Source organism: Megalops cyprinoides, chromosome 23 (genome assembly GCF_013368585.1).
Source record: "Megalops cyprinoides isolate fMegCyp1 chromosome 23, fMegCyp1.pri, whole genome shotgun sequence".
Taxonomy (NCBI): domain Eukaryota; kingdom Metazoa; phylum Chordata; class Actinopteri; order Elopiformes; family Megalopidae; genus Megalops; species Megalops cyprinoides.
Window position 1 is genome coordinate 16,859,604 of NC_050605.1, and position 11,333 is coordinate 16,870,936.

Below are 11,333 nucleotides of genomic sequence, written 5' to 3' on the forward strand. Positions count from 1 at the left end.
TGTGTGGGCAGCAGTTCTTTTTACCCTCCTGCTTTCTTGTCGCCGACTCTGGCCTGCTGTGATGAGCAACCTGTTCTCTATGAAGTAATATTTGTGTGTGTGTGTGTGTGCTCGTGCACATGTGTGTGTGTATACCATGCTAGTGAAAAGAGGTGGTGGTATCTTAGCAGCTTATGCTACTTTGTTATCAAATGCATCTCCAGCCTCCAACTGATGGCTTTGTTTCATTACTGTATTGGTTTGTTAATGGTTTGTTTATTCAAATATATTGCTACTGTTTGCATGCATATGTTTTGCTTTGATCATAAACACTGCATAGGCAGCCATGTACTTAGTTTAGCTCAAAATTCTTTTGTGCACATTATCCCAGGCAGCAATCAGTCTGAGAGCAAGAATTTCTTTTCTCTTCACATACACTACCAGTAGTCTGAACCTCTTCAAAAATTAACATTGAACTTGTAAATACATTAACAGAAAAATTGACCGATGATCATAATTGTTGTGTCATTTGGATATTTAATATTTTTACACCATTATAACAATGCATTCATTTTGAGGAAATAAAAACCAGACACAGCTGATGGCAGGAGATTAAAGGTAGTAGAAGTACACCAGTTGATCCTGGGACACGCTGGGACACGACAGTCCAAAAGACCAATGCTACTTTTCAGTGACATCTCTTTTCTGTTTCCAAAAAATTGACACCAAGATCACAGCGCAGTCCTTTCATTGTGTGCCACTGGCAGCTCTGAGTTCAGACATTACAAAGAGCAACAACAACAAAAAAAAAGGCCTCGGGAGCCCAGTGAGGCCTGTATGAGATCAGCACCACTACAACAGTGAGATCTTTGAGACAAAGTTTTACGTTTTCAGTTTCTCTGAATTTTCTCATTTAGTATAAACGCCAACCACTGGTCAAAGTGAGTTCAGTAACAGCTCATCGGGGTCTGTGGGTCCGCTCGCTTGATGCACCTTTGTTATGTTCTGTGTTTTATATCCCTCCATACTTTGTTAAGATGGGGAGTTGGTGACCACATTTTCTGTTTTTGAGTATCCTTCAGATGGGAATAATTCCTTCAGGTACAGGTGGACTTTATTTTGTATCTTATGGCTTTATAGATATGTACCACACAAATTGCCTCTCAGGTCTCCCCAGCTGCATTTCAGAAGTCTTTTATCACGTGCTGTATTCTCCAGCTTTGTCCGCTGCATCCTTGGATGATGAGGTGATAATAGGCGTCTTCTCCTTTGGCTATTTCAAGACATCTCTCTGTGTCTGTGTTCTTTATAGCCTGTCCCTGCAAAAGCAACACAAATGGATCAATACAATATGTCACAATGGACAGAACACTTTCATGGTGTCACTTCAGTATCCAGATGAAAATGGCAGAAGCAAACATTTAATAATTGTCACATAAGAGTTGTGATATGTGATGATGACGATTAACTTTTTCCTCACCTGTTTAAAGTCCCAGTGCATGTGGAATCCTTTCTGCTTGGCCTCTTTACACTCGTATAGCCCAGGTGTACTGCCAGTGCCAGGATCCACCAGGCAGCGATTGTCATTGTACTTGTGAGACTTGATTCCCCCGATGTAGATCTGTCCATCTGTGCGGTAGTAACAGCTCTGTGTAAAAGAAGGTGAAGAACATTCAACATGACCCAGGTTTTCTCCCTTAAAACAGTATACATATATATACACACAGTATGCACTCTACAGGTTATAAGACAAACATAAAGAGTTAATGTACAGACCTGAGGAGAATAGAAGTGACACCCATAAAGAATGGGTGTGTTTCCAGGAACAGGCCCTTGGTCAATACAGACATCCTTCTTAAGGTCATTAATCAGCTGTTACAAGTGGAAGAATCACATTGGTAAATATAATTTGAAGGAATACAGTATACATATTTAATTTACTGTGTTTTCTATGAACCTCTTTTGCCCATGTTGGTTTCTTCAAAACAGTTCACAGGACCTGTTAAGAATTGTGCTCTCTTGACAAATCCGGGGAGGAATACTGTTAAGCACAGAATCAAGGCTTTATTTATAATGTGAATAACATACTGTTTGGCACATTAATCGTACTAATACTTTTCACAAGACAGAACGCACTGTACCAGAGCATGCGCTTATTACTGCTGTACTTATTACTAAGGAACATCAGGAACATCATTAAATAGATATTAGCCACACAGTGGCCCAAGACATCGTAAGTTTCTGTTCATAATCGTTTTGCTCAGAAATTGAGGGTTCCTGAGGATCATGCTACTGTTACTCCTGCATGGTGTGCTTTCAGGAACATAACCTTCCATGAAGATCATCACTGTGTGAGAGTAAACCAGGAGAACCTTTTCCTGCTGTAGCTTGCTCACATTCCCAAAAAGACTCTACTGTGGAGTTGTGATGCCAATTCCTTGTGTACATTTTATGGTAGTGGTGACAGATAATTTGATTGAGGCAGCCACATGATATAAAGGCCTGTCGTAAACCTGCTTCCATGAACAAACATTGTGTTTACAATTAAACAGAACATGTCCTGCCACGCACATAGAATTCTAGTGGAAGACCACCATTTGAAACAAAGTCATACTCTGTTTTGAGGAAAGATGTTCCTTTTCAAATTAGATGTGACTGGAACCATCCATCATCCTATAAGACCACTTGCCTTCTTAAAAAAATGTGTCTCTCTCCATCGAGGATAACGCCCAAATCTTCTATGGTGGGTGTAAATCAGGTTTACTCACAGCGCCATAAGCAACAAGGTCATCCCAGGTGTCCAGCTGGGGATACACGTTGTCCAGGTACCACTTGAAGGGCTTACATTTCAGTCTCTCTCTGAGTTTCTTTCTCTTTGACACATCCCCAATATCAATCCCATGATCCTGGGATGGGAGACAGGAGAGACATGCATGACTGAGGTGATAATTCAGTGAAAGAGTTGGAAGAAAAAAAATCTATAACAGAGAAGAAGAAACTGGAAGACCATTGCTGAGGGCCCCATAGGTTACTGACCAGTACACCTGGCCAAAATTACCAAAAATTGCAGCCAGCTTTGAAGCTAATCGACGGAATATACATTTATGCATTAGACAAACACTATCCTGGTTCATGCATTAAAACCATTCATCTCAGTTACAGTTAGAGTTTCATTTTAACAATTACAAAGGAGGGATGGAGGGATGCTTCATGACATCAATACATAGTCAGCCTATTGGCTGCACACCTAAACAGTAAAAAGCTTCTAGTCAGGATGTATTATTAAGGAGCCATTGTTAAAGAACCTTGCAGGACACCTACCACTGAATTTGTTACAATCAGTCACAGGCTACACATCTGTGAATGCAAACCACTTCCCTCATACATTACGCCTCCTGGTAAAAATATTAGAATACAATTTACATATCCCCATGTACCTTAAGAGGAAGATTCCAGGCAATGTTGACATGGTGTTTGTACTCATCCATCCAGACCTCAGCCACCCTTAGAGCATTCCTCTTCATGGTGATACTGAGGTCGGGTAGGTAGGGTTTATGGCTTCTCTCAATGTGGGCAATCCTGGAGCACGGCACTATCTCTATACTGCCCCCACACAGCCACACCTGTGAGTAGGCCCACAGGAAAAGGTCAAAAGTCTGTCATTTTTCTTCATAATTGAGCATAAACTTTCAAGTTTTATTCAATACTGTACTTCCTAGGCACATGCGCTGAGACTTCAGTGACCACTTCATTTTAAAAATTCACTTACTTCAAATTCAAAGTTCACAAAACTTCACTCACGCGAACTCCCAGCTCCACATTTTCACCACCATAGATTTTCATCCCTCCGTCCAGAGCTCCAATTTCCCCAAAGAAAAGACGGTCAACCACAAGTATGCCCATGATGGAGGGACTCCTAGCCAGCAGAAGAAGATATTGAGTCTTTATCTGTCCCCTTGTTATCTGTGTTTCCAGGCCCTGGTCCTCAGGAACCACCATGTTAGCTGCTGCCCTACCATAATTGAGAGCTCTCAATGAAGTAAGTTTGATTTAGCCATTATCTGAACATACAGTTTTATTTAATATACTATAAATTATTTATGAAAGAAAAGCTGTGTTATGAAAATAAATTTTTTTTTTCAAGATGTTTTTGTTCATTTCATGTCCCTCAGGAAAATGATGCAGCTTTCTCAAGTGAACATAACCAGTTGTCAGATTTGTCTTAAACTCTGTTAAAGTTGAGCTCAATAAATATGAATATCTGTCGCTATTGCTATATTGTTGCTATCTGAGCAACCCATGTCTACACCATAGAATAATGAATCAATGGTGATAGCATGATAATAGACAGTGAAATAAAACCAAACTGATTAAGAGCTCGGCTGGGCAGAAAAAGGTTTTGGAAACACTGCTATTTTAAAGGTTTCCTAGAATTTCAGTCTGTCTACAGCCACCTGACAAATGATGAAGTAACATTCTAATTACTGTATAATTTGTGAATTGATAAGCGTCATCAAACAGTTGATGAAATGCATGTTACCATGGTAACATAAACTGTTCAAAATCACACTGCTGTCTTCTGTGTACTCATTGTCCCTCCAAAATAAAAATAAAATGCTAAATACATTTAAAAAAATGCCACATACAAAAACACTGGGGTTAATCTTCAAGGCAGGTTAAAGTGCGGGTCACTTACTTCCCTGGCTGTGACTCATCATTGAGTTCGTACCACTCGGGTCTGAATCCTTCATACATGCACCACAGAGCCCAGTCGAAGGCGTGGGCGTATGTATTGTGTCGCATCAATGTCAGGTCATCGTAATTCACTTTGTCAAACACCGGGCTCACCACCACGGTCCGGTCTGCCTTAATCCGAGCCAGCAGCGGCTCCGCCCTGTGGACTCACGGAGAAAGCAGCACCAAAATATTTTATATTTTGTAATATTTTCCGTTTCCTACATGATGACAGGGAAATTATCCCTTGTCCTTGCAAGGGTAGCTGAAGAACAGGAGTAAATAGCAATAAGCATTGCAATATTAAAATTTTATTTGAAGGGATAATGAGTAATTGTTCTTCTGCAATGCTTCTTTCTCCTACATGGCTCAGCTGGAGGGAACATATTTCTTATACTTTCTCTCCTTTAGTAATAAATGTTGGCACAGGCAAACCTGGGGCTGCTTCTCTACATTTTTTTCATTAGAACATGGAAGCATGATTTTTGAAATATCTTTTTGAAAAGTCACACCCCATCAGTTTTTGCAGCCAATCTTGCTGCGTTCGCATGATGGGAAAACCAGGATTACATATACATAGAACAACTGCTGAAATCACATTACTCAGAAAAAAAAAAATGAAAATTGAAGCATGCTTTCAGATCAGCAGAAGTCTTAAGAAGCGGGGTCTCATAGCAAAAACCTACCATTGCGCATGGACCTCTATGTGAGCGTCCAAGATGGCCACCACATCCCCTGTAGCAGCCTCCCACCCTGAGATGCGGGCTTGTGTCAGACCCATCTGCTCTTGGTGTCTCACCCTCCTCACCAGACCAGGCCGCTCTTCATGGATGGAGCTGATGTAGGCGTCCAGCTTGTCCTTCAGATCCTCTGCAGGAGAACAAATTGAGTCTTCATCACTTAGTTCATTTTGTTTACTTAATGAAGAGAAATCACACTGGATCTCAGATAGACTAAATAAAGGTTTTTGTTTGTCAGATGTCAGATTCTCAGATGGAAATATAGTAACTGTGTTAGAAATGTTTTTGTTGTTTTGTGAATTAATTACATGGGTACTTTGGCTAATCTCTGATGAAATTTTTTTGTAAACATCAGTCCAATCTGGCATCCCATAACACAAAATAAACTGCGTTTAATGCAATTGAGTTAATACATATTGTTTGATTTTTTTTTCATTGTTCAGCATTAAATTCTTGCATCTCACCATTAGAGCTGTTGTCATCCACCAGTATGATGTCCTTCAGCAGGTGAGCAGGTGTCTTATCGATGATGCTGCGAACGGCTCTCTTGATGATAGACAGGGCCTCGTTCAGGTAGATCAGAACCACGCTGATCGTAGGCAGGTCCTCTGGGTATTTTCTCTCCAAGCATCTGGAAGGGGCATGACGAAAGGAGAAGCACTCTCAGATTTACCTCTGCAGGTGAGTGATTCCACATCAAATTGAACTTTGTGAGTGTGGCTTCATGAACCCCAAAATAAGTGAAGCCATCATGTGGTATTATTTACTATGTGACACGCCAGTTTGAACCAATCACAGCATTTTGCTTCGGATGGCAAAGTATTTTTGTTACAAGTCAGAGATTATTAGCACATAGTAGCTTGATCCATTATCAGCTTATGGAAGCCTCACTCTATCATTACCATAGAACATTCCACACGTCATTTTTAGGTTACCCATTAATGTTAGTAGAACAATCTTGTATACAGTAAGAGGTCAGATTAAATATTCAAGATTAGTTATGCTTATCTCCAGCTAAGTCACCACACCTGTTCTTGAGTCTGTATGATGTCACTGATTGTCATCAGGAGGCAAGGTGATCTGAAGCAATAGCTTTGTGTTTTCTGAACATGTTTGCTGAGTATCTGAATATGTTTGCTTAATTTAGATATAATTTTGATTTAAATGTTTGGTCATGCAGAAATGAATGCACCGCTTGAAATTTCCTGCTTTTTGTACCTGAAAAAAGGTACGATTACAGAGGTATGATTACAGAATCTCTAGGTTACACACATTTGCTGTCCTTTATCAAATATTTATCAACATCTTTTTTGTTCTGGGTTTCTGGGTGAAACGTAAATATAGTGGTTAGTAAGGTATTGTGGGAAAGGGATAGGTGTGCCATATTTACACAAGATTAGCAAACTCAGTGTCTGAATTTAATCTTTCCTGACAGATTCCTGGCTTGAAAATTGCATCTGGCATCTTGAAACTGAGAACTATTGTTCAAGGATGCAAAATGTAAAATTTTATATATAACTACAAAGGTTACAGTAGAATGATGCATTTACATTACATTCATGATAATATGAATCAATGAAACCAGTTACCAAGCTCAATGAATCAGATCATGGAAACGGTGTAGGAGAAATGAAAGCACAGCTACAATTCAAGATCGCAATTCATGCAATAAAATCAGGTAAAGTCAGTCAGAGATGCATATCTTTCTCTCTCATATATATATATATATATATATATATATATATATATATATATATATATATATATATATATATATATATATACATATATATATATATATATATATATATATATATATATATATATATATATATATATATATATATATATATATATATATTCAGCATTCAGGAAAGTGAGAGGATTTATCACCAGGATTTATCAGCAGAAATTGTTCTGTACCATAATTTAGGTTCTCCATTAACTAGATTAAATAACCTCTAACCACACAGTTCAGAACAAAATGATAAATGAGGCCCCAGGATTTTAAAATGATGGAGTGCAGAAAGCAAATGATTTCACCTTTTGTCTCTCGTGTCTGGGATCTCTCTGTTTAGGGGCAGCCTGTCGCTCAGGAAGGCATTGTATCCATATCGCAGAAACATAGCCTCTGCCTCTTTCTGCTCTTCCTCAGACAGCTGGTCTCCCCAGTTTCTGAAGAGTGCTGAATTTGGATATAGCTTCTTCACCACCTTCTTCTCCATCTTTACCTCCGTATCTCTCTCAGGCTGTCCTTGTCCATGATCAGCCGTCTTCATAGATTTTACTGTGGAGAAAAACACAGATAAATAAAAAGGCATTCCTCCTTGATTAAAAATAATCCAGTTTTTGAGTCCACAGGACTTTGAGCATGGTATGGGCACTCGCTTGACTTTTGCAAACAGTTTCCTGTATTTATTAAAAAAAGAAAAAAAAGAAGAGAAACTTTATTTGCATGGAACTGCTTTAATCAGTACATCTTCTGACAGAGAGGTCTTAGAAGAAGGACATATAGTGTGGAGTTAGTAATAGAATTGATAGTATGTGTAGAAGCAGTGGCAGGAGTAGAGACAGAAGAGTATAAGCAAGGAGCTGTAGTAATGGAAAAGATATGTATGTGTACCTGTTTGTTATATGTGTGGTATTGTACATTATGTCTAGATATTCCATCTATTTAGTATGGTTTGGGTATGTTGACATATGTGTACACTTAAGTAGTGGCATAGAAGTAGAAGCATTTTCAGGAAGGCTAATACAGATTATTTTGGGGTTGTAGGTTGTAGGTACTGTATGGTTAGTTCTTGTAAAATTGTTCAAATGTTTAAACATTGTATGTTTGTGTGCGTGCATGTTTGGTTAGGGATGTTACATTCCTGGTCCGCTAAGCCCCATGGTAATGCCTGAAGCTGAGGTTTGGAGAGAGATGTAGATACAGATATGGATTGCAGCATGCTGTCGACCCACACCATTGAACTCACCCAGCTTGTCGATGTGAGACTCCATCCTCTCCAGCCGCCTGAGAGCCTCTTGGCTCCAGGCTGTGTCGTTCCCATGAGCGAGGTGCAGACTCTCTCTGTACAAGCGCACCTCTCGCTTGATGGACATTATGTAGGACAAAGCCATAACGGCTGCCAGCACAGCGGCCACCCCGCGAAACCAGCTAGCCCTCATCACCCCTCAGCGTGTGTGTATGTGTGTGTGGTGGGTGTGTTGGGTGTGTTTGTAGGAGAGTACGTGTTCAGTGTGGTGCTCGTACGTGGCTTTTTTCAAAGTTAATCTGATTTATGTTTGCTAATTCTTCCTCCTCCCTCAGGTGGGAAGGTCCAGGTAACCACAGGCTGGTCTAAGACATTATACCGTCCACATGAAAAGATTTCCACTACAAGTAAAAAAACAATTCACTTTCAACAGAGAGAACTCAGCAATGATATCATAATGGCATGGCATTTCATACCCCAAAACTAACACTGGCACATTTTGGCTTCAATCCAATTAAAAGAAAAATCCTCACTTACATTGTCAATGTTTAATAAAAATAAAATTAAAAGTATTAATGTGGTGGTAATTATTTGGAGTGGAGTGTCTTCCTTCCTCTCTCTAGCATTAGCCAACAGCAGCAGTGTTTTTTTATTTTTGTTTTAAAAAGGTAAACCTTTACTTACACACTTACAAACCAGCAATTGACACAACTTGTTCATGTTGAATGAAGTTTTTAATCTCTGCAGTCCATTGAAGAAGCATCTTCCTTAGGGCAATTTCTGTCCCCCATTGCAAGATCTTTGGCTCTGGTACCAACCTACAGTCACAACTTAACGCTTGTATTACAAACTCTGGAAGATATCTCTGTAAGGCACCAAAGTCAAGTAAGATAACCATTCACACAAAAATTTACTATTCAAATGTCATAACATATTTGCACCACTGGTGTACAACACTGTATTGTTTCAATAGTCAAATGCTTTATCAAGCATTTATCAAGCAGATATTCAAATTCATGAGTAGATCTGCATTCCAAATTGCCACACCTGAAGCCTAAACTCCATAAACAGATTATTTTAATCCCCATGTTTGTTGCTTGAATAATGGCACTGATGAAAACATTGGATGAAATGTTTGCTGTAATACTTTTCACCTGAGCACTATCTGCATTTACCATATGAAGCTCTGGATAAGAGCATCTGCCTAAATGCCTGTAATGTATTGTATTTTTGATAGACCTCAAAGTTTGACAGACCCAGTCTTAATTTTTTCCTACAGTGTGAGGATAGCATCTTGTTTTTGTTTTTTTTTTTTTAAGTTTCCATGGCAGCATCATGCAAATGTCAGCGTTAATGAATTACCATCAGTGGGCAAGGGTTTTTTTGTATACTGTAGAGTACAGCTGTCACCTCAGATAAGTCCTGGCATAAAGCACGTTTGTTAGGATCTCAGCATACTTAGATCAGAAGCTGCCCGAGGCTTGTGTGCACTACAGCCTTCCTTTTGCTTTACTTTGTATAGAACAGAAGCAACTGGTAGGGCAAAGAAGTATGCAGTCTGAACTCCAGGATGTCATATCCTGTTGTGATATGAATGGGAGATACAAATAGAGAGAGAGCCAACTAGTCACTTCAGTATCCTGTGTCCAGTGACACAGTAAGTGTAATCTTATTCTTTGCCAAGATAGATTTAGCTTTCTGGGTTTCCGCTTGTGAAAAAAAAAAAAAAAAAAAAACTCTTTTTTTGGTCCGTTTGTTTTGTAGGGTAGTCAGTTCTTCTCGTCTCCCAAAGGACTAAGCCTACCATTTATGTGCTACGCAAATTGTCTTATCTCGGGTGGACTTAAAGAACAACTTTACACATTGAATAAGGAGCAATCAGACGTCAGTTGTTTCACGTGGGCAACAGAGGAAATGTACCTAGCACAACAGATGGAAAATATATGTTTGCAGGACAAAGGTGCAGCCAACATGATAAGGCAGTAAAGAGGGAATAATAACATGGCCCTTCAAAATACGTGGCCAGCACTTCTGAGCTTCAATCTGTCAATCTGCTCTTTCAAATATCAGTGATTGTCACAAGTCTCATAAAAAACTGTCTGACATTCCATAAATGTATCAGGTTTGTGTACTCATATCTTCTAATCTGTTTATGTAACCAGGACGGAAACAGAGAACTCCTCTTTCATATAGCCCCACCTTCTTGCGGTTCTTTATTGCTTTCTGAAGTTACTAGTTAGCTACTAGTTACTAGTTAGGCCTTCTGTGTACGTACTTCCTGCGCACATCAAGTTAACGTCTTAGTATCGTAGTATCATGCAACGCTGTTGCTAAGTTACTGAGCGCTTGCTTCACTTATCTTAGAGGGGGGAGAGTCGGCTTTGTCAGAGCAATCGGGATGTATTACGAGTCTGCGGCATCTCCCATATGCAATTACCGGTGCTTCCTTGTGTTACCAAATTCTGCGATAAACTCCACATTCCGATAAATCCTCAGCTTTTCCCCATCGCGGAATTCCTTTGGCACCGCTGGCATGATTACTCCAGCGGGTAACTATGAATTATTTCATAAAACTACGCCTGTTGCCCATGTTTAAGCGTTTCAGGTTTTTTGCTATGGTGGACTCAAATTTGTCAGCTATACTGACCTTTCGTCGTTATTCATTGTTTGGCGCAATTAACTTCATTGAATTTATTGAATTTTAATTTATGGCTTTTTCCTGTGTTATTATTTGTAGAAATGGATTTGATTCAGTTTTGTTGGGTGCTAGTAAGACCAGTTGAATAGCAATATTAAATCTGCTACTAATACGTGATATTTCATATCAAGACAAACACATATTTTAATAAGTAAATTGATCAGCATTATTCTTTTCATCAAGCCACTCATTTAGTAAGGCAGA

General features: G+C 39.3%; 1 protein-coding gene across 1 annotated transcript; it reads right to left on the reverse strand.

Moving 5' to 3' along the window:
• Positions 1-1,163: 1,163 nt before the first annotated feature.
• Positions 1,164-8,624, reverse strand: LOC118770187 (probable polypeptide N-acetylgalactosaminyltransferase 8). The gene is made up of 11 exons (XM_036517709.1): positions 8,432-8,624; positions 7,497-7,740; positions 5,918-6,084; positions 5,400-5,583; positions 4,676-4,873; positions 3,781-3,895; positions 3,417-3,602; positions 2,748-2,885; positions 1,756-1,851; positions 1,460-1,627; positions 1,164-1,298 (listed from the first exon to the last, which is right to left on the reverse strand). Exons 1-11 carry the CDS (start codon positions 8,622-8,624, stop codon positions 1,164-1,166), a joined length of 1,824 nt encoding a protein of 607 aa, XP_036373602.1.
• Between the last annotated feature and the right edge of the window lie 2,709 nt (positions 8,625-11,333).

What these genes read in the sequence shown, in the direction of transcription:
- LOC118770187 (XM_036517709.1), bottom strand. Translation starts at nt 8,624, where the DNA reads ATGAGGGCTAGCTGGTTTCGCGGGGTGGCCGCTGTGCTGGCAGCCGTT. An exon ending in ATAGAGGTCCATGCGCAATG is followed by an intron (nt 4,874 to 5,399) that starts GTAGGTTTTTGC and finishes GTGAGTCCACAG; the next exon opens with GGCGGAGCCGCTGCTGGCTC. An exon ending in CCTGGAATCTTCCTCTTAAG is followed by an intron (nt 2,886 to 3,416) that starts GTACATGGGGAT and finishes CTCCCATCCCAG; the next exon opens with GATCATGGGATTGATATTGG.